The following is a 22,278-nucleotide window of genomic DNA, read 5'->3' as shown; positions in this document are numbered from 1 at the left end:
ACACACTGTCTGTGGTGAAACTCTGAGGTTGTGCAACATTGGGATTTTGTAACCTTTTTTTTTTTTTTTTTTTTTTTTATGATTTCACATTCTGAGATAGTAATTATGCCCAGGAAATTTTTCTTGAAGAAGTGGGTAAATTTTCATTTTATAATTTAAGTGTTATTGTGTATCATCAGTAAGGATTGGATATGTATGCCAGTAACAGAAAACTTGATAAATACTGCCTTAAACAAGTGAGAATTTACTTTTCTCATGTAATGTGAATTCCAGGGGTAGGCAATCCATAGCTGATGCATCTGCCGAAGGATGTCATCAAGGAACCAGTATCCTATCTTCCTAGCTTACGGTTTTTGTCTTTTTGGTCAGAAGATGGCTGTTGTGGGGTGCATGGGTGGCTCAGTCGGTTAAGCAGCCCATTCTTGATTTTGACTCAGGTCATGATCTCAGGGTTCTGGGATCGACTCCCACCTTAAGCTCCACACTCAGCGGGGAGTCTGCTTCGGGATTCTCTCTCTCTCTACCCCTGCTTCTTTGCGAGTGTGCGTGTGCTCTCTCTCTCTCCCTCTCTCTAAAATAAATAAATAAATCTTAAAAAAAGATAGCTGTTGTATCTCTGGAGACTTCATCAGAGTTTTCAGAAGGAAAAGAGGGAAAGATAAAGGGAAATCTCTTTCTAAGACTTTGTATTTTTCTGGTAGATAGTGGCCTCTCAGAGATTGATAACTAACTACCTTTTGTTGGCCAGAACTATGTTGGTATAACTTGGTATTTAACTCATCGTATCTGGAATTAGTATAGAATGGTGGTTAAGAGCATGGACCTAAGTTTGAAAATCAGTTGTGTTATTTCCTAACTGAGTATGATTTTAACATCTTTGTGCCTCAATTTCCCTCTATGAAAAGATTCTAATAACACGTACCTACCAACACTTTGTTGTTGAAAAGATTAAAGGAGTTAATATGTCATTATTTTAATGGATACCATTTGTACTATTTTAAGTATTAGTTATAATTTACCGTCTTCATTATATAGAAGAGTTACTGATATTGGAATTGTAAATTTGTCACTCAGGGAACTAATTTTTTTAGATAGGAAATAAAATAGCATTTGGATTAGGTGCTTTTGAGTATAGGGATGATTGAAAAAGATGGTAGAACTTTAAGGACTCTTGTGACTGCATGCATTATTAAAAATTATGGGTGAGTTAAAGTATTGGGGCCATTTTAATTTACTCATTTAATTCATCTTAGAGCTTGATGACTTTTAGGACTGTCTTGAACAAATTGTCATTTTACCACCAATCCCCTTATAAAGCACGTTCATCTCAACCGAAATTCTGTCTTATTGATAGAATGTTTGAAGACTTAGCTATGTATCGATAAATGATTTCATTGGTATTGTTACCAGCCTTGCCAATTTATAATCACTCTACTGAAAAAAAAATATCAATTACTTCTCTATTTTCTTTTTAGCCCTATCTGCTTTGATATGATTGAGGAAGCATACATGACGAAATGTGGCCACAGCTTTTGGTAAGATGATTTTATTTAGCAAAATTGTCTTGATTTCTAACTTGTGTAAATGCAGCCAGTGAGAAGTTAGGTTTTTAAAATAATTTTGGTTATCTTATAATTTCTTTGATACATTTTTATAAGTTCAGCAGCTCAAGGCAGAAAGCATATGGTTGATGCATAATTTCTGTGGAATACTTAGAGTTACCGTTGCCCTTACAGATGGATTTTAAAACTTTTGGGTTGATTAATTATTTATTATAGAGCTTTGATTACCGTTTTAGAAAATTGAGGGGTGCTGGATAATTAGGATGAAGCATGAAGCATCTTTAACTCACTTTTGGGGATAAGTGTGAGACCCAGTAAAGGAGGTTAGAAAGTCATTGGAAAAGGATATAGGGGGTTAAAAAGATCTGTGTTTTCTTCTTCAACATTTTGTTCAGTGTTATCGTTAGTTGCTTAGTCTTGTATATATGTCACATTAATCTGTATATTTAAAAAATGTTTAGTTGTGGTAAAATACACATAAAATTTACCATCTTAACCATTTTTAAGTTGAGTAATGTTAAGTTTGTTTGCATTGTTGTACAATCTCCAGAATTTTTTTATCTTGCAAAACTGAAACTATATACCCTTTGAGCAACTCTGCATTTCTCCCTTCCCCCCAGCCTCTGTCAATCACTATTTTACTTTGTTTCATGAATTTGACTATTCTAGATACCTCATATAAGTGGCATCAAATTGTATTTTTGTGACTGGCTTATTAACTCACTAAGTGTAATGTCTTTAGTTTCATCCTTGTTGTAGCATGTGTCAAAGTTTCCTTCCTTTTTAAGGGTGAATAGTGTTCCATTGCATGTATATATTGTATTTTATTTGTTCATCTGTTAATGGACATTTGGGTTGCCTTCACTTCTTAAATGTTGTTTAGAATAGTGCTTTGAACATTGGTGTCTAAATATCTCCTTGAGATTCTGGTTTCAGTTCTTTTGGATATATACCCAGCAGCAGAATTGCTGTATCATATGGTAGTTCTGTTTAATTTTTTGAGGAACCTCCATACTGTTTTCCATAGCTGCTGAACCATTTTACATCTCCCCCAGCAGTTCACAAGAGTTCCAGTTTTTCCACATTCTAGCCAACATTTGTCATTTTCTGTTTTTTTTTTTAATAGTAGCCATCTTAATGGTTATGTAATCTGTGTTTGTTTAATTCCTTTTGTTTATTTTTTGTGTGTTTTTTTGATTGGGGGTGGTATATTCTGTTTGCAGTTGATCATGTCCATAAATTATTTACACTGTTGATACGATATTTTTGGCTTAATATTATGTGTTCTAATAGTCCTTGTATTCTAATTCATGTTGAAGTCAGACCCATAATTTTATTCTGAAGTTGAATGTAATATCTGGTAGATTGATATTCACTAGTCAAGTACTGGGTGTTATTACCAGTTTGTAAGTATTTTCGTTTGGTTTGGAGCTTGATGCATCAGTGTTAGGTATATCCAGTCTGCCAGTCATTTAAAAAGAAGTTTAGAATAAAAATCGCTTTCTTAGCTTGGACTATGTTTTTTATTAAAATATAAGTTATTAAAATAAACAATATGTACTCTTGGCTAAAAAACAACTTTTATTGTCCAGAAAGCTGTAACATGAAATGTAAATGTCACAATTTTTCTAGTCTTTTTTTTTTTTTTGGTCTACCTCCTCAGAGGTTATGGTAAGGAGTAATGTGTCCTTCAGAATTTTTTTGCTGGTTTTTTAAAAAAAGGCCATCTTGCCTTAAATAATATGGATTTCCTGCTATATCATTGCATTGACATTATTATGGTTCATGAATAACTTTCTGCTCCTTATTGCTACTGAAATTCTGGTCATGTGTGTCTTCCTTTTAGATTGATACATGTATGGTCTTGGTCTTTTCAGGCTTATTGTTTAACAGTAGTGTTTCCTTTGGTCCATTAATTGACCTAGCACCATAGCATTCCATGGGAAACCATGGAGACTTTGATCTCTGGAAAATTGGGTGATTTAGATTAGGCTTTCTCTGCCTTTGGTAGTATTGAATATTGGACCAGATAATTCCTGTTGTGGGTGATTATCCTGGGTATTGTAGATTGTTTAGCAGTATCCCTGGCCTCTACCCAGTAGCAGTCCCTTTTCTCACAAGTGTGACAACCAAAAATGTCTCCAGACATTGCCAGATATCTAGTAGGGGACAAAATTGCCCACATCTGAGAAATACCGATACAGAGTTAAAAAGCAGGGTCTTGAAGTTGGTAAACCAAGATTCTGGTTCTGGCTCTAAAACTTACCTTACATTTGTCCAGTCGCTCAACTGGTCTCTTCTGTTGTCCCCCTTTACCCTCCTCCCCCTTTTCTTCTTACTCCTTCACGTCCTCTTCTTTTTTTTTTAAAGATTTTATTTATTTATTTGACAGAGAGAGAGACAGCGAGAGGGAACACAAGCAGGGAGAGTGGGAGAGGGAGAAGCAGGCTTCCCGCCGAGCAGGGAGCCCGATGCGGGGCTCGATCCCAGGACCCTGGGATCATGACCTGAGCCGAAGGCAGACGCTTAATGACTGAGCCACCCAGGCGCCCCATGTCCTCTTCTTTTATAGTTTAGAAGGTGCAGATGTTTGGTACAAATTATAAAGTGAGGATTTAATTTTTCCTAACTGCCTTCTTCTAACTTATATATTCACTGTGGCATTTTAAAAGGACACTGAAGAGTCTGCTAAGTAAGTACAGTAATCTTGCTTCGCTGTGTTGTGATGTGTAATAAATTACTGATTGACTTTATGATTAAATAGGCCTGGCCTTTCCAATGAGTCCTGTAATTTTCAAGGTGTGTCCTTAGGTCATCGTTGGAAAACCCCACTGGTTTCTTAAATATGTTTTTCCCTTCAAATAAAAATAGTTTAAGTTTAGATACTTGTTATAACTCAAGTGATGTTATAACCTGAGTGTGTTTTAAAATATGAATGTGTTTTAAAATACCTACCAGGTTTTGGTAGGATAAGAGACCATAAAGTTGAGAGGAGCTGGTAAACCTGGAGGCTGGCAGCCCATTGTCAGGCTTGTGAAACCGTGAGACATTTTGTACTTTTGTTTAAAGCAAAAGCTCATAATTATTTACCCTATCCTATCACATGAGGCCATTGGAACTTCATTAACGGGTAGCCTATTGGATCAAATCTTCGCTAACTTGAACGCTGGCTTGTAATCTGGAGCAGAGCAGTGTTAGCATTTCCAGGCTCCGTCCAAATTATTAACACTAAATCAAATTGGACCATGTGAACTGTTTATCCCTCGTCTCACTTATAAATGGTAACTCTTTCCTAGTAACAGGTTGGAGATACTGTTCCCACTTGACAGTGAATCTGCTATTAGCTGTTGTCTAACCAAACTTAATGATATGATAAAATAAAAATATCTGGCTTCTTTGTGATGTAGCGATAAGGTTTGCTCTTTCCCTTTGCCACCTCCTGCTTGCCCCCTGCACCTTGCTTCTCAAACCTCATGTCTACCAAGTTCTGATTTACTATTTTTTTTATTACAAATTAATTATAATTAATAGCCTGTCTCAGTGTTGTTCATCTTCCAGCATATCTGTGGTCCAAGCTGGGTATCAGCTTGTCTTTTGGGGCTTTTGAATAATTTATCATCTTGTACCTTGCTATTAGTCTTTCTTTATACCCAGTTATTATATAGGACCACTGTACTGATTTGTCCTTGCTGTTCTTGTTATAGTCTCTTCTTTTTTGAGAATTTTCTGATTATTCACAGTTTTTTATATGTACTCACCGCTGTTTACAGAGAGAGAAAAAGATATTTATGATAAGGTCTCCATTTACCCTAGTGTCTACAATTACTTATAGAAAAATGAGGAGAAATCGGAAAGTTTGTGTATTGGGGGTGGGTGAATAGAGGGCTTCAGAAAACATTCGAAGAAGTTTTTAGATGGTTAAAGTGGCATAGTGTTCTGTATATTACAGGCAGTTCCCAAATAAAAATTATGCCCTAAAAGCTTAAAAAGAAAAAGAAAAAGATATTTATATCTTATAGGTAGGTTATACTTTTTTTATTTTTTTGGTAGGTATAACTTAATAGAAACAGAATAATCATACATTTATAGAGAAATACTCATTTAAAAAATTATACAAGTATAGTTGACACAATTGTTATATTAGTTTCAGGTGTACAACATAGTGATTAGACAATTCTGTACATTACTTGGTGCTTACCACCGTAAGTGTAGTTACCAGCTGTCACCATACAGCGTTAACAATATTATTGAATATAATCCCCATATTGTTCTCTTCATCTCCGTGACTTACTTATTTTGTAATTGGAGGTTTGTATTCATCAATCCCCTTCACCTATTTTGCCCATGTCCCCATCCTCCTCCGTTCTGGCAACCACCAGTTTGTTCTTTGTATTTATGAATCTGTTTCTGCTTGTTTGATTGTTCATTGGTTTTGTTTTTAGATTCCACATATAAATGCAATCATGTGGTATTTGTCTTTTTCTGACTTCATTTAGTATAATACCCTTGAGGTCCATTCATGTTGTTACAAAGGGCAAAATTTCAAAATATTCATTCTTCATTATCAGATATACACTTAAACCCATTTATGTCAGCACATTCTGGTACTGAATTACTATTTTTAAGAGTTTCAGTATGAGTAGCTTTTGAAAACTTCTCAGGTAGACCCAAGATATATATCCCTTTATCCCCCCTATTTTGAACACTAGTCTAGATACTTATCCTTCTTTTAGAATCCAAAATACCACATCTGTGGTGGTGATGGTCAAGTAGAGTTATTGTGAAAGAAATAATTGAGAATCTCTAGTGGTGTTTTATATGACCCAGAAGACATGTTTCTTTTTTGTTTATACCTATTTTTTTTGTGCATTGAACATTTACTTAGTTCAGTTCTAACAGCTTATAGTGCTAGACATTGAGGGTACAGAGATGACTTAAAACAAATCCTTGCTTTGAATGAACAAATAGAAGAGGGGATGACAGTACAAAATAAGATAGTTACTATTTCTCAAACTAGGGCAGGTCTGCCCAGGGGTGGTAGTGAGGTAGTAGATACTATAAGATAAACTTGATGCATTTTGCATGTCAGTTTTATACAGTGATATGTAATTTGATGCGTTTTCATTTTATAGTATAGATAGATATTACCAATGCAATGTGCAAAAGTCATTTGAATTTTTGTTCCTGAGGACAGTTCCTTCTCACTGTGTCCTGGACTACTTTTTCTTCTAGGAGAGGATTGTGTGGTAGTAAACCTACTGACAAGGGATATGATTAGGATGCTGAAGATAGGAGAGGAGGATATTCTATTGGACTCTGAGATTCTTGTCTATTGACAGACTCTTTCACTCAGTTAACAACTTAGCTTGTTCTTCTTACCATATTATTTGCTCATTTCTAACTATCATTTCTTTACAAAAGCCATTTGCTAAAACCCAGAATGCCCTTCTGCTTATCTGTCAACCCCTTGTCTCATCTTTAATAACCTTCCCAGAGTTTCTACTTCATGACTTGGTTTATTTGAACTTGCAGACTTTTTTAAGGGTTAATCTTGTCATTTGGGAATATTTTCTGGTAATATGAGCTCATTTCTGTTTTCCCAAAGCAGACTGTAAGTGTTTCTGTGTTGTAATTGCATAACTGCTTTATGCTTTTCCCTTGCAATAGAAATGAAAACAAGAACATTTTACATATTTCCTTCACTGAAATTTCTACATAGGAAATTTTCTGTTAGATATGGAGCCTATCATGTGGTAATATGGTAATCCTAACCTTGTCATAGTTGCAAGAGGTGATGTTATTTCTGGAACACTGTACAAGTCATTTGTTTTATATATATTTGAGTATCTGTTATGTGCCAGCCATTTACTTAGATCTTTAGGTCCTTGTGCTGTGCCAAAGACCAGCACTGCATCAGTTCTCTATGATGTCCTTTTTATTTATTTATTTATTATTTTTTAAAGATTTTTATTTTGATAGAAATACAGCGAGAGAGAGAACACAAGCAGGGGGAGAGGGAGAGGGAGAAGCAGGCTTCCTGCCAAGCAGGGAGCCCGATGTGGGACTTGATCCCAGGACCCCAGGACCATGACCCGAGCTGAAGGCAGATGCTAAACGACTGAGCCACCCAGGCGCCCTATGATGTCCTTTTTAAACTTATCTTGAAAGTACCAAATGTGAGATGAAAAAGTAGTTGTTAATTAGTACAGAGAAACCTGATGGATGTGGGTTTCTGTTTTCATAAGGTAGAGTGAAGTAAGTGGGTTATAAAAAAGTAGCTTCGGGGCGCCTGGGTGGCTCAGTTGTTAAGCATCTACCTTCGGCTTGGGTCATGATCCCGGGATCCTAGGATCGAGCCCCACATCGGGCTCCCTGCTTGGCGGGAAGCCTGCTTCTCCCTCTCCCACTCTCCCTGCCTGTGTTCCCTCTCTCGCTGTCTCTCTCTGTCAAATAAATAAGTAAAAAAATCTTTAAAAAAAAAAAAAAGTCGCTTCAACTTATAAAGCTGAAGTAAATTTATAGTAATTTGGATACAGAATAAAAGAGGTGGTATCTTTTTAGGAATCTTCTTTATAAATCACCCTTGTAATTTCTTAGAAGTAGTTTTTTTTCTGATTGTTAGGAGCAGTGCCTTTTTACTATAGAAACTTGTACACATCTAAAAAGAAAAAGTTTCCCATGATTTTATGACCCAGAGACATACATGTTAATATTATGATGAATGTCTTTTTTGGTTTATTTTAAATGGATATATACGCAATTTTTTAAAAACAGAAATGTGATTGTACTGTATCCACTATGTTAGAGATTGCCATTTTTAGTTCATAAAAAGTGATATAGTGACTTTTTTTTTCTAATGTCAATTTGATATTTTTCTGTGGTTTTTTGGAACAATATGTTTTTTAAAAGATTTTATTTAGGGGTGCCTGTGTGGCTCAGTCGGTTAAGCAGCTGCCTTCAGCTCAGGTCATGATCCCAGGGTGCTGGGATCGAACCCCACGTCCAGCTCCCTGCTCAGCGGGGAGCCTGCTTCTGCCTCTCCCTCTGACTGCCTCTCTGCCTACTTGTGCTCTCTCTGTATCTCTCTGTCAAATAAATAAATAAAATTTTTGAAGATTTTATTTATTTATTTGACAGAGAGAGACATAGCGAGAGAGGGAGCACAAGCAGGGGGAGTGGGAGAGGGAAAAGCAGACTTCCTGCAGAGCAGGGAGCCCGACGAGGGGCTCGATCCCAGGACCCTGGGATCATGACCTGAGCCGCAGGCAGACGCTTAACGACTGAGCCACCCAGGCACCCCTAAGTAAAATCTTTTAAAAAAAATTCATTTTTTTTTTTTTAAAGATTTTTATTTGACAGAGAGTGAGAGAGGGAACACAAGCAGTGGGAGTGGGAGAGGGAGAAGCAGGCTTCCCACGGAGCAGGGAGCCCGATGCGGGGCTCAGTCCCAGGACCCTGGGATCATGACCTGAGCTGAAGGCAGACACTTAACGACTGAGCCACCCAGGCACCCCGAAAAATTCATCTTTAAAAAAAAAAAAAGATTTTATTTATTCGAGAGAGGGAGAGCATGAGCGGGAGTGCGGGAGTGGCAGAATGACAAGCAGACTCCCTGCTAAGCAGGGAGCCCAAAGCAGTATTCCATCCCAGGACCCTGGGATCATGATCTGAGCTGAAGGCAGAGCCCAACCGACTGAGCCACCCAGACTCCCCTAGTTGAACAATATTTGAAAAGTTTTTTTATTATAAGACAATATATAATTGTAAAAAGTCATACATTACAGAAATATATATCGTAAGGAAGGAAACATTTCTTGTAATCCTCTTTCTTTAGCTATAACCACTGTTATTAGATTATTTTTCATGGCATATAGTTATGTATTGCAATATGATTTGGGTTTTTTTTTGGATTGATGTTTACAAAATTAGTCAATTTCCTAGTGTTTTGGTTGCTTCTAATTTATTTTGCTATTTACAGATAATCTTGAATTGAGCACCTTTCTATCTATATACCTCTGCTCATTTCCTTAGGGTAAATTCCTAGAAATAAAATCATTACACCAAAGGGGATACACAACCTTAAGGTTTTCCATACAACTTGCCTTTTGGAAATGTTGTGGCAGTTACATTTCCTTCAATAGTACATGAAGTTGTTTATACTCACATGTGCTCCTTAACTCTGATAGTATTTTCTTTAATTTTCCAATTCGGTAAAAAATAGTATATAATTTAAAATCAATTTTTTTATCCTACTGAAGGTGATGATTTTCTCATGCTTATTGACTAATGTTTGTCTTGTTGATTTTTCTGTTTCTCACTTTTTTTTAATTTGAATGTGTTCTTTTTGTATTTAAGGATATCAGCACTCCAAGAACATGAATAGTGTATTTGCTTAACTAAATCATAGGCATTTGCTCTTCTTGGGTGTTGTTACAAAGTATTTAAATTGCATAAACTTAAAAGTTAGTACATTTTTTTAAACATTCTATATCCAGTAGACTTGTTATTCAAGTTCATTTTTAAATATTAACTTTTGTATACTGTTATCTAATAAATGCTCTATGTATCTTTATTATGATAAAATATAAGCTGAAATAAATTTGATAACAAATTACTTGTTTTAAATGAGAAATAGACTTATAGGCATTAATTTATGACCAGTTTATTAATCCTTCACTGATTTAATGAACCCTATTTTATTTTTTTTTTTGCTAATAGCTACAAGTGTATTCATCAGAGTTTGGAGGATAATAATAGATGTCCCAAGTGTAACTATGTTGTGGATAATATTGACCATCTGTATCCTAATTTCTTGGGTGAGTCTTTGGAATGATTCTTTATTATTTAAAATATTCTATCCCCAAAAGTGTATGCTAGCACTAATTTATTCAGAAAACATAGTGTAGGGGTGAAGCAGGTCTTTCTCTCCTACTCACCTGGGTGCTTTCCCGGTCTTTGTTATTTTGTGATGTATTTTCCATACTATGTGTTGTTAGTACTATATTATATTGTTTTTAAGTTTCATAAAAAAAGAAAAATTGACTGACACAACTCTTAGTTCTTACTACATAGATGGCGGGACAGAAGTTAAAGGGGATGCCAGAGGTCCAGAATACCTGTCTCTTTATACAGTGTAGTGCATTCCTGCTGTTTGTGCTTCTAGGGTAGAAGTGAGAGTCAAGGGAAGAAAGTGTTAATGGAGAGGGGGAAGAGGAGGTGGAAACTTGGGTAATTGGATTCCTGGATAGGTGAAGAGAGTCTGTGAACTGGGGAGGCAATTGAAAAGTAAGAACTTGGAGAGGGAACTTAGGAAAAGAAGAAATACTGAGTGGTGTGATACTCTGCAGGACTGGACTTTATGGGCTAGGTTGGGTAGAAGGGAAATGAAAGTCCTGCAAAGCAAAATCCTGTGTCCCTGAACTCGGACACACATGGATTGATGCTGCTGTGTGGGCTCTAGAATTACTTTCCTATCAGTTGTCATAACTTTGGAAAACTTCTTTTGGAATGTTTAAATACAGAAAGGAAGCTAATCTTCCGACAATTTTGGTGTTTACTAAAATTTTCAGGCAACATTCTTTAACGAGTCCAAAAGGTGGAGATTCCTTTATGTGAATTTCTAACTAGAGGGAGCACTATATACTAGTATGGAAGAACTTTCAAAATATAGCACTGTTGTAGTTAGAAAGTGATTTCATACATTAAGTATATAGTCTCACATATAGCCAGTGAATAGTGAAGTTACACTTACTGATTTTCTGAGCTAGAAATTATCTGGGTGATGTTCTAGTTTTTAACCTCTTTTTATGGATAATAAATTTTTGTTTTGGATAATTGGAGTGTAAGTATGTTATGCCCATATTTGAAGTCTTTTAATTATAGTGCAGCTTCTAATGTGATTATGAATGTCAGCCATGGAAATAACATTTTATGCTGATACATCTTTTCCTGTTTTTCTTCCCATCATCCCTTCCACTCTACTATTTGTACAATAATAGTCAAATTCATAGGTTCCCACATTAGGTAGATAGGGATCCTCTGTGCATTTAGGATGCCATTGAGATCTATTTCTGACCATGGAATTCCATTTTTTTTTTTCCTTTACTGAAAAAAACTCAGAATTCTAAGTTCTTATTTCCATTGCTTCAGCATGAGATTACATGATTTATTTGTGTGGTGCCTGTCATTCTTGGTTGGGTTGAGGACCATGAACCTTTTGAAGTAATTTCAGATTTCTTCTTGACCATGGTAAAATAAGTATATGTTTTACAATATTGAAGGCTACTAGGTAGCCTTGCACTTTTTTTATTGTTAGGTTACGACCTTTACTATTTATTTAAAGATTTTATTTATTTATTTGTCAGAGAGAGAGGGAGAGAGCACAAGCAGGGAGAGTGGCAGGCAGAGGGAGCCCGGTGCGAAACTTGATCCCAGGACCCTGGGATCATGACCTGAGCCAAAGGCAGATGCTTAACCGACTGAGCCACCCAGGCTTCCCAGGACCCTTCCCTTTTAATACTGTACATTTACCTGAGTCATGGGTAAAGGGCTGAACTATGCATTTTCTGTAGCAGTGGTCTTCAAAACTTTTTGCTTGGGTGACTCATAAAAATTCTGAAAAATGATGTTCTTCGTCACACATTGATCCCCTATTTAAAATTATCATCCTCAATTTTTCTTTATAAGTGTAAGTGGTTGTAAAGGATGTAACTTTAGGAGTGTTATAAATCTGGTTATTTAAAAATAAAGCTTTTATCTCTTTTTAAAATGTATCCAGTGAGGGGCTCCTGGGTGGCTCAGTTGTTAGGCGTCTGCCTTCGGCTCAGGTCATGATCCCAGGGTCCTGGAATCGAGCCCCACATTGGGCTCCCTGCTCAGCGGGAAGCCTGCTTCTCCCTCTCCCACTCCCCCTGCTTGTGTTCCCTCTCTCGCTGTGACTTTCTCTGTCAAATAAATAAAATCTTGAAAAAAAAAAATAAATAAAATGTATCCAGTGAAATCTAAATCATAGTGATTTGGTATTTATCATTTATTTGAAAATAGACACCTTTCATTAACAATGGGAAATTTTATTCATTCCTTTTCTCTTTGAACTTCTACTTAAGTTATCGTCCACATAATTTTTTTTTTTTAAAGATTTTATTTATTTATTTGACAGAGAGCACAAGTAGGCAGAATGACAGGCAGATGGGGAGGGAGAAACAGGCTCTCCGCTGAGCAGGGAGTAGGATGTGGGACTTGATCCCAAGACCCTAGGATCATGACCTGAGCCGAAAGCAGCCACTTAACGGACTGAGCCACCCAGGCGCCCCCCACATAATTTTATCCTTATATAATGTATTTTCACGTTTGAAATCCTTATCGATCTATCTGTAATACTTTTCTGTAACAGAAATGTATATAAATAGAAACTATAGACATAGAAATGTTTTTTTTTTAACATAATTTTTTATTAAGCATTTAAAAATCTCAAATATTTTTTCTGGGTTATTATTGAGTCATGAGTAGTATGCAGTTGGTCAAATATTTACAAATTTTATAAAGTATTAGACAAATATTTATTGAAAATGTACTGCTTATTAAGGTTTGGTGCCTTTTTTTTTTTTTTTTTAAAGATTTTATTTATTTATTTGACAGAGAGAGACACAGTGAGAGAGGGAACACAAGCAGGGGGAGTGGAAGAGGGAGAAGCAGGCTTCCCGCTGAGCAGGGAGCCCGATGCGGGGCTCGATCCCAGGACCCTGGGATCATGACCTGAGCCGAAGGCAGACGCTTAACAACTGAGCCACCCAGGCGCCCCGGTTTGGTGCTTTTCTTAGTTAGTTCTAGTACCCTTGGAAGTTATTAGTAGGACAAGGAATCAGTTTCGTTTGTATTCTTCTTATTTTTTTGTTTATTCATTTATTTAGGATCATCATAGTTTTTTAAAATTTGAGATATAATTGATATATAACATTATGTAACTTTAAGGTTTTTCTTTTTAGTTTTAAAGTGTAAGTCTTGAGAAACTTTGCTTACATGAATAAGTTGATGGGGATTGAAGGAATTTTGTTAATAGTAACATCACTCAGTTTTTTGACTTCGTTCTGACTTAAGAAATTAAGAAAAAAAGCATTGACTTATCAAAAACAATCTTAATGCTCAATTAGTTAACAAGTCAGGTCTTTTCTTTAATTTTGATGAAAGCAAAGAATTGGAAGCCAAACACTCAAAAAAGATTTGGTTTTCAGGTCATTATAATCATATAATTTTTTGTCAGGTACTTTGATTTTTCCTTTCCTGCCCTAAACACTATACCACAGACCCTTTTTCTTCTGACTTCCCTTCCCCCATCTCTTCTTCTACCTTCCATTGTATTCTTTTTCATTCTCTCCTTGTATCTTCGCTTCTCCAACACATTCACTATTCTTTCCATCCTACTTGGTCTTGAGAGCCCTCTTTCTTTTTCCCCGTTACTAGAAGGTTCTTGCAAGGTGTAGTCTTCCTGTCCCTGTTGCCATCTATCCTGCCCCCGCCCCCCCAAAATCCTGCAATTGCTCTCCTCTGCTCGTGCCAAGACTTGCTCTCTAGCTCTCCCTCTCCCTCTCTCCAGCTGCCTGCCTCCATCTCTCTCCCTTGCTCAGTCTCTTTTCCAGCTTTCTGTGTCTGTATTTAAAATTGATAATTGGAATTTTATCTCCCTTATGAATAACGTTATTATTCTTTGAAGAGACTACCTGAATGCTAAATTTAAAATACGTGTTTTAAAAAAAATAGAGCATATAACATCCTTACTATTGCCAGGTAGTATCCTAAGTGCTTTGTGTAAGCTAACTCATTTAATTTTCAGTCCTATGAGATGGGTACTCTTGTTATCATCCTCATTCTTCAGGTGAGGAAACTAAGGCACAGAGAGTTTGGGTTACTTTTATAAAGTTATACAGTAGTATTGGTGGAATTGGGATTTGGTCCTAAGCAGATTGTCTCACAAGTATATGTGCGTTAACTATACTCTCCTGCTTCTAAAAAGATAGTTACTAGAATGGAAGCTTTAGCAGTAGAATTGCATTGTTTGTTCTTAGTACTGTGGCCATTTTATGGATCCAGAGAATTATAATTATGGATATAGAATATCCTTCAAATTCAGTGATATATGAGATTTCTCAGTAAAATGCAGTTTGGTATACATGTGTAAAATATTACAGTTTAAGTCACAGTTTTTTGATTTTTTTTAAAGATTTTATTTATTTGACAGAGAGAGACACAGTGAGAGAGGGAACACAAGCAGGGGGAGTAGGAGAGGGAGAAGCAGGCTTCCCGCCGAGCAGAGAGCCTGATGTGGGGCTCAATCCTAGGACCCTGGGATCATGACCCGAGCCGAAGGCAGATGCTCAACGACTGAGCCACCCAGGCGCCCCTAAGTCATAGTTTTTATTCCAATGGTTAATTCTGTAACTGAAACATTAAACTCTTATTTATATACTTCTCTTTATTCCCACTACATTATTTCAAGCTCTCCTTTTTCTTCCCTGGGTTATAATAGTAACTTTGCTTGTGAGATACATACCAGGCTCTTCAGAATCAGGCTCCCATCTATCTACATTTGCAGCCTGAATTCGTCACCCATTAATCATTAACAAAGTCACTTTGACCCTGTGTTTCAGCCATATTGATTTAAAGTCATCTTATCTCCTGCTCTTGTATGAATTTAACCCCCTCTTTCTCACACCCTTCTCTGAATTCTTTTTTTTTTTTTTTAAGATTTTATTTATTTATTTGACAGAGAGAGACACAGCGAGAGAGGGAACAACACAAGCAGGGGGAGTAGAAGAGGGAGAAGCAGGCTTCCTGCAGAGCAGGGAGCCCGATGTGGGGCTTGATCCCAGGATCCTGGGATCATGACCTGAGCTGAAGGCAGACGCTTAACGACTGAGCCACCCAGGCGCCCCCCTTCTCTGAATTCTTTTTCACTTCTTTTTCTGCTTGATGAATCTCTGCATGTTATGGCCGAATTCTAGTGTCACCTTCTATGTGTAGCCTGCTCATTTATACTTTGATTGCTCCTTGTCCTGTGTTCTTCGTAAGTCTACTTCAATGATAGTACTGATTATCATATTATGTTATAACTACTACATCATATATATTTGTCTTCCTACTCAGAGTTGCTTGAGTCTTAGATTGAATCTTACTTAGTTTGAGTCTTATTTATCTTTGAAGCTTGGATTCCTATTATGGGCTTGATACATCTCTGGTTTGTTTGGAAATACTTATAGTTGGATTGTGGTATAATGGAAAGTATTAGATAGTTGGATTTGTATCCCAACTCTGTTTTGTATTGTCACCGTAAGTTCTTGATGCTCCCTCTAATACTCCCTCATCTCTAAAATGGGGAGAATAACCCATAGAATAATGTCTATAAAGTACTAGCCTAGTGCTAAATGATTTAGTGCTAGTTTCTTTTTCTTTATCAGAATTTTTGTTGTTTTTGTTTGTTGTTATCAGTTAATTGTTAAAGACAGAAGAAAAAAATTTGTAGAATTGGTTAATTCAGTGGTTCAGTGATATGATCAAGTTCTTTCCATCTTTCTATTCCTCCATCCCAGCATGTATTGGTTCTTTGACTAGCTCCCCTCAAGATTGCAGGATGGCTCTGAGCAGTTCCAGATATCATCTCTTAATGAAGGGAGGGAAAGAATTTGTTTTCTTCCTATCCATTTCTTTCTGAAAGACCGCATACCCTTCATTGGTTAAAGCTAGGTCACGTACTTAATCCCATTGTCAATTATTGCCAAGGGTATGAATGCCTAGATTGGCTTAGGTTAGTCAAGAATCATACCATTGGGCTGGGGTGAAACCTAGCTTTTCTGAAAGCATGTGGCTTGGAAAAAAATTATGTTGTTTTTAAAAAAGGGGGGAATGGTTTTGGATAGGTAACTGACAGTATCTGCCATGATATTTATAGGAAAGTGACAGAAAGAAGAACAAATAAAAATCCTTGGTGTCTGCCTTACAGAATCACCAGGTACCATGTGGAGGATGGAGCAGCCTCACACAGTGCTGATAGTGTCATCATTGAGATGTGTACGAGGAGGCCCGTATTCCAGAGAATTCTCCTTTAGTAATAGCAGTAGTAATAATAACAGTTGTAGCATTAGAATTTGTGGCAAAATTGTTTTCTAATTTGAAATAAAGTGAAAACCTAATATTTTCTGCTTAGCATCTTTTTAATTTGGGGACTTTTAAAAGTGAAAATAGAACCCATTTAAACAGAACAATTAGATGATACATTTAACAATAATACAAATTTTAGGTACTTTTTGTTTTGTTTCTCTTTTCAGTGAATGAGCTCATTCTCAAACAGAAGCAAAGATTTGAGGAAAAGAGGTTCAAATTGGACCACTCAGTGAGTAGCACCGTATGTTTCAACTCTTATTACTATTTTTTAATAAATTTCAATTTGTTTTTATTGGTTAATTAGATATTAAAGCTTAGTATGTCATTGATTTTTTTTTAAAGAAAATTGAAGATTATTCTGTTTAATAAAGAACTTTGCTAACTGCATTGTCTGAAATTTAGTGATCATCTTTTGAAAGGTCTTCTGGGATCACACTGAGTCAGAGTTGGCTTGTAATACACAACATTTGTTGGAGGATTATATGGCAGGGTGGAACTATGGTTGGTAATTTGGAAAAACTGTTGGAAGATTCTCAATTTAAGAGAATCAGTCCTAAATTATTGAGGGAAGTGAGCCTAAATTAATACCTTACCAAGTACAAAGTTGAAAATATGGCTAGACAAATAATATCTAAAATATGGCTAGATTGATTCAAGGGAGAAATAGTGTTTAATTTATAATTAGAAGGCTATGGGGAACCATTGGCTAGGAAGGTGTAGGTTAGAATATTATATTTTTGATATCTATGTAATAAACATATTAGGAAGAAGCAGTTAAACATTTATTTTAGGCTCCCTAAAACAATCTTCTTAGGAAGTTAACTGTGTTTCTTCATTTTTAGAATGGCCACAGATGGCAAATATTTCAGGATTTGTTGGGAACTGATCAAGATAACCTTGATTTGGCCAATGTCAACCTCATGTTGGAATTACTAGTGCAGAAGAAGAAACAACTGGAAGCAGTAAGTGGCAGTTGAACTTTAAAAATTTTTAAGTGGTGGTCTTTATTGCATTGAAAAAGATCTAGAAATGTTTAAAAATAATAGGGTAGTATCTATCACTTAGTCCATCCAATTTTATTCAGTAAGAAAGAGCATGTGCAAGGTATCACTTCTAACAGATTCCTCTTTTTCAAGTAAAAGAAAAGACAAATTTCTTATAAGTTGTAGTGGCCAGTTTATATTAAGAAAAACTGAGTGATAAGAAAGATCATGAGAAAGTACAGTTTCATTTTAATAGGGAACAATTACATTGGTCATTTTTCTTCTAATGGATATATTCCTTGCCGATCTTCCCTTTGGAAGAGAAAATAGAGATTATTTTTACCTACATAAGATCCTTTTAGCAGGTATCTGTTGGTGGCACCTGTAAATAAAGACATTTAGAAAGATGGGAACTGGAACTAAATATATCCTGTTTCATGTAATAAAATGTAAATAAATGTAAAATTGCATTTATTTCATGTAAATAAATATAAACAATATAAAATGTTTATATTTATAAACAATATAGTGAATTTGCATGTATTAGGATTTGAATATGATCCATTAGGAGCAACTCACACCTTAGCATAAGTAGATTCCCCCCTGACCTAACTTAAACAAAAAGGGGGTATCTGTTGACAGGGTAAGGGAGTGAGTAGCTGACATACGTGAAAAAGAACAGTTTAACAGCCGAATATTGGGAGGATTGGAACCATAGCCAGCTTCTCTGGAGACTGTAAGGAGATGAGATCAGGCACTTGAATGTTGTTGGATCTTTCTTTGGTGCTTCTCGTGTCTATTTCTTCGAGACAGGTCTGATTTTCTTTTCTCAGATGTTTATAACATAATGTGGTTATTTGCACTTTCTTCATTTATGTTTTTTGATAGAAGAAAAGGGACTTTCCAATTTCAGTTTAAAAAATTCTGTGGGTGGTTTATTAATATAGCTTAGATCTGGATTCCATCTGATCAAATGGGAATCTTTATAGAAGAAGGGAGTAGTTGAGGTTATGCTTACCAAAATGATTATCCCATTCTGGGAGGGGGGCAAGGCTGGTAGAAATTTCTCCCATATTTTTTGGGAGAGGGGGCTTCATCTTTTATTTATTTTTTTCTTTTAGTTTTACTGAGGTATAATTGACATACAGCACTGTATAAGCTTAAGGTATACAGCGTAAATAATGACTTGACATACATGTATTGTGCAGTGATTACCACAGTTCTCTTCCTTTGCCCCCCCCCTTGCACACATGTGTTCATTCTCTCTCTCAAATAAATAAATAAATAAATAAATCTTTGTAAAGTAAATTAGGCTCTATGCTGGGCATGGACCCTTCTTGGGATTCCGTCCCTCTCTCTCTTGCACATACCTGTGTGTGTGCTTGTGTGCGTGCTCTCGCTCTCTCTCTCTCAAAAATAAATAATAAGGGCGCCTGGGTGGCTCAGTTGGTTAAGCGACTGCCTTCGGCTCAGGTCATGATCCTGGAGTCCCGGGATCGAGTCCCGCATCGGGCTCCCTGCTTGGCAGGGAGTCTGCTTCTCCCTCTGACCCTTCCCCCTTTCATGCTCTCTCTCTCTATCTCATTCTCTCTCTCAAATAAATAAATAAAATCTTTAAAATAAATAAATAAATAAATAAATAAATTGAAAGAAGTTTATATAAAAAGTTTCATATTGTAATTATCCTTTTGACATATGCCTCTTTGTTTAGTTTTTGAGGTTTGTGTTGGTAAATGTAGATCTAGTTCATTTTAACTTATGTATCGTAATCCATTGCATGAGCATATCTATTCCCCTATGGTGGACATTTATGTTCTTCCTAATTCTTAGCTGTGTCACTACTACATTTAATATTGTTATACATGTTTCCTTGTGCTCATGTATATACACTTAGTGATTTAAGGAATGAAATTACTTTTTATAGACGTGCACATTTTAACTTATCAGATATTTCCAGGTTGCTCTTTGGGTTTGTCCTATATAGACACCTGGTATTTTCTCGTTTTTAGCTGTTGCCAATCTGACAGTAGTCCGGGGGTGGGGTGGGGTGGTGTGGGTGTGTGTGTGGGTGTGTGTGTGTTGGATGTTGCTACTGTGTGTGTGTGTGTGTTGGATGTTGCTACTGTGTGTGTGTGTTTTGGATGTTGCTACTGTGTGTGTGTGTGTTTTGGATGTTGCTACTGTGTGTGTGTGTGTGTTTTGGATGTTGCTACTTTTGGTAATTGAATTTTAGTTGTATTGTGGTCAGACAACATGATTTATATGATTTTAGATTGGGTATTTTTCTTGATTCCATTTTATTTGCTTTGTGGGTTTATCATGGTAAGTTTCAGTTTTGTTTCCTAGTGGTTGCTTTTGTTTTGTTTTGTTTTTATTAGATTTTATTTATTTGAGAGAGAGAAAGAGAGAGGGAGAGAATATGGGGGGAGGGGAGAGCAGAGAGAGAAGCAGATTCCCCGTTGAGCAGGGAGCCTGATGCAAGACTCAGTCCCAGGACCCTGAGATTACAACCTGAGCTGAAGGCAGACCCTCAACCGACTGAGTCACCCAGGTGCCTGCTTTTGGGTTTTTAATATAATTGTTGTTACATTGTACCTTTGAGTAATATCCTTCATCTGTATTATAGAAATCTTACAATAATATACTTCATTTCCTCTCTCATGGCCTTTGTACTATATTTTGTCATATATTTTATTTCTATATACTGATAGGGGTGTGTTAAAAATACAGTTTTGTCTATTTTTCATTAATTGTGATTTTTTGCTTAATGTATTTTAAAGACATGTTTAGGATTGTAATGTCTTCTGGACATACTATCCCCTTTACCATTACGAATTGTGTATGTTTATTGCTGGAAATACTTTTTGTTCTGAAGTCTGCTTTTATATTTTTTGATGTTAATATAGCCTCAGTAGCTTAGTTATGATTAGAGCTTCTGTGGTATATCCTTCTTTGTTTTTTTACTTTATTCCATCATTGTCCTTGTGTTTTAAAATGTGTCTCTTTAATAGTATGTAGTTGAGTTTCTTTTTTTATTTATTATTTTTTTAAAAGATTTTATATATTTATTTGTCAGAGAGAGAGTGAGCACAAGCAGGGGGAGCATCAGGCAGAGGGAGAAGCAGGCTTCCCGCTGAGCAGGGAGCCCAATGTGGGACTCCATCCCAGGACCCTGGGATCATGACCCGAGCCGAAGGCAGACTGAGCCAACTGACTGAGCCACCCAGGTGTCCCTGAGTTTCTTTTTTTAAACACACTCTAATAAACTCATTTAATTCAAGTTCTTAAGTTCATTTTAATGTAATACAATTATTGATATGGTCAGGTTTGAGGTCTGCCACTTTGGTATTTTCTATTTTTCCATATATTACTTATTCTGTATTCCTCTTTTCTTGCCTTCTTTAGAAATTAAGTTTCTAGGATTCTCCATGTTAATATTACATTTTATCTTCTCTATTTTTCACATACTTTTAAAATTGTATTTCTAGTGGTTTCTCTAAAGATTATAAAATACTTTTTATAGCTAACCTTAAGTTTATAGTATGCCACTTCAAGGATGATGTATTCATAGTCAATACTGAATATATACTATTTTATGGAAAATGTAAAGTTCACAATAATTCAGTTTACCAAAATCCTGCTTTTTGTGATTAACTATTATAAACCACACTAAATAGTTGTTTTTGCTTTAAATAGTTAATAGCCTTTTTTTTTAAAGATTTCATTTATTTATTTGACAGAGAGAGAGACAGGAGAGAGGGAACACAAGTAGGGGAAGTGGGAGAGGGAGAAGCAGGCCTCCCGCTGAGCATGGAGCCCGATGCGGGGCTCGATCACAGGACCCCGGAACCATGACCTGAGCCGAAGGCAGCCGCTCAACCGACTGAGCCACCCACGTGCCCCAATAGTTAATAGCCTTTTGAAGATATGATGCAAAAAACCCCCAGAAAAATAAAAAACCTTCTTTAAGTCCAATATTTACCCTTTTAGATGTTTTCATTTTTTTCTTGCATATCTGAGCTGGCATCTGTCTCATTTCCTTTTGTCAATATAACTTTTTTAACTATTTCTTGCGGAGCTGATAGTTCTGTTCTCTATGGAAGTCTAGTTTTTTTTTTTTTCTTTTTAGTACTTTTCATTATCTTTTTGCTTCTTTATTTTTGATGAAATTAGCAGTCATTCTTACTATTCTTTCCCTAAAGATAGTATAGCCTTTTTCTCTCTAGTTGCTTTTAAGATACTCTTTTTTTTTTTAGAGATACTCTTTTTGACATTGGTTTTCTGTAGTTTGATAGTTTTTGGTTTTATTTAAAAAAATATTTATCCTGTTTGTTTTACAGTACCAGAGGATCTGTTCTTTGAGCATTGTGAAGGTTTATTCAGCCCTATGCTTTCCTTTTCCTCTAGTATTCCAGTTATATGTTAGAATGTTTTATATTATCCTACATATTTCTGGTGTTCTCTTTTTATTCCTTTCTCTCTATGAATTGGTATAAATAACTTATATTGGACTGTCTTTGAGTTCATTATTTCTTTCCTCAGCTTGTCCAGTCTGCTCCTAACCCCATCCAATGTTTTTT

At 36.1% G+C, this 22,278-nt stretch overlaps 1 protein-coding gene across 6 annotated transcripts in view; it reads left to right on the top strand.

Annotated features, from left to right (window-relative positions):
- Nucleotides 1-22,278, top strand: part of COP1 (COP1 E3 ubiquitin ligase) — a 240,103-nt gene that overhangs the window by 25,065 nt on the left and 192,760 nt on the right. For 4 of the 6 annotated variants that reach the window (XM_081824646.1, XM_006730488.3, XM_081824644.1 and 1 more), the window contains exons 2-5: nt 1,476-1,535; nt 10,281-10,378; nt 16,880-16,956; nt 17,558-17,677. In XM_081824646.1, coding sequence (XP_081680772.1) covers nt 1,476-1,535; nt 10,281-10,378; nt 16,880-16,956; nt 17,558-17,677 — 355 coding nt within the window. The remainder of the gene's footprint in view (nt 1-1,475; nt 1,536-10,280; nt 10,379-16,879; nt 16,957-17,557; nt 17,678-22,278) is intronic. The other 2 variants (XM_081824647.1, XM_031025015.2) reach the window with 1 other exon arrangement.

Source organism: Leptonychotes weddellii, chromosome 6 (assembly GCF_054177405.1).
Source record: "Leptonychotes weddellii isolate Sample4059 chromosome 6, ASM5417740v2, whole genome shotgun sequence".
NCBI lineage: Eukaryota > Metazoa > Chordata > Mammalia > Carnivora > Phocidae > Leptonychotes > Leptonychotes weddellii.
The sequence above is the reverse complement of the archived record's forward strand: the minus strand, read 5'-3'. Positions and strand labels throughout refer to the sequence as shown.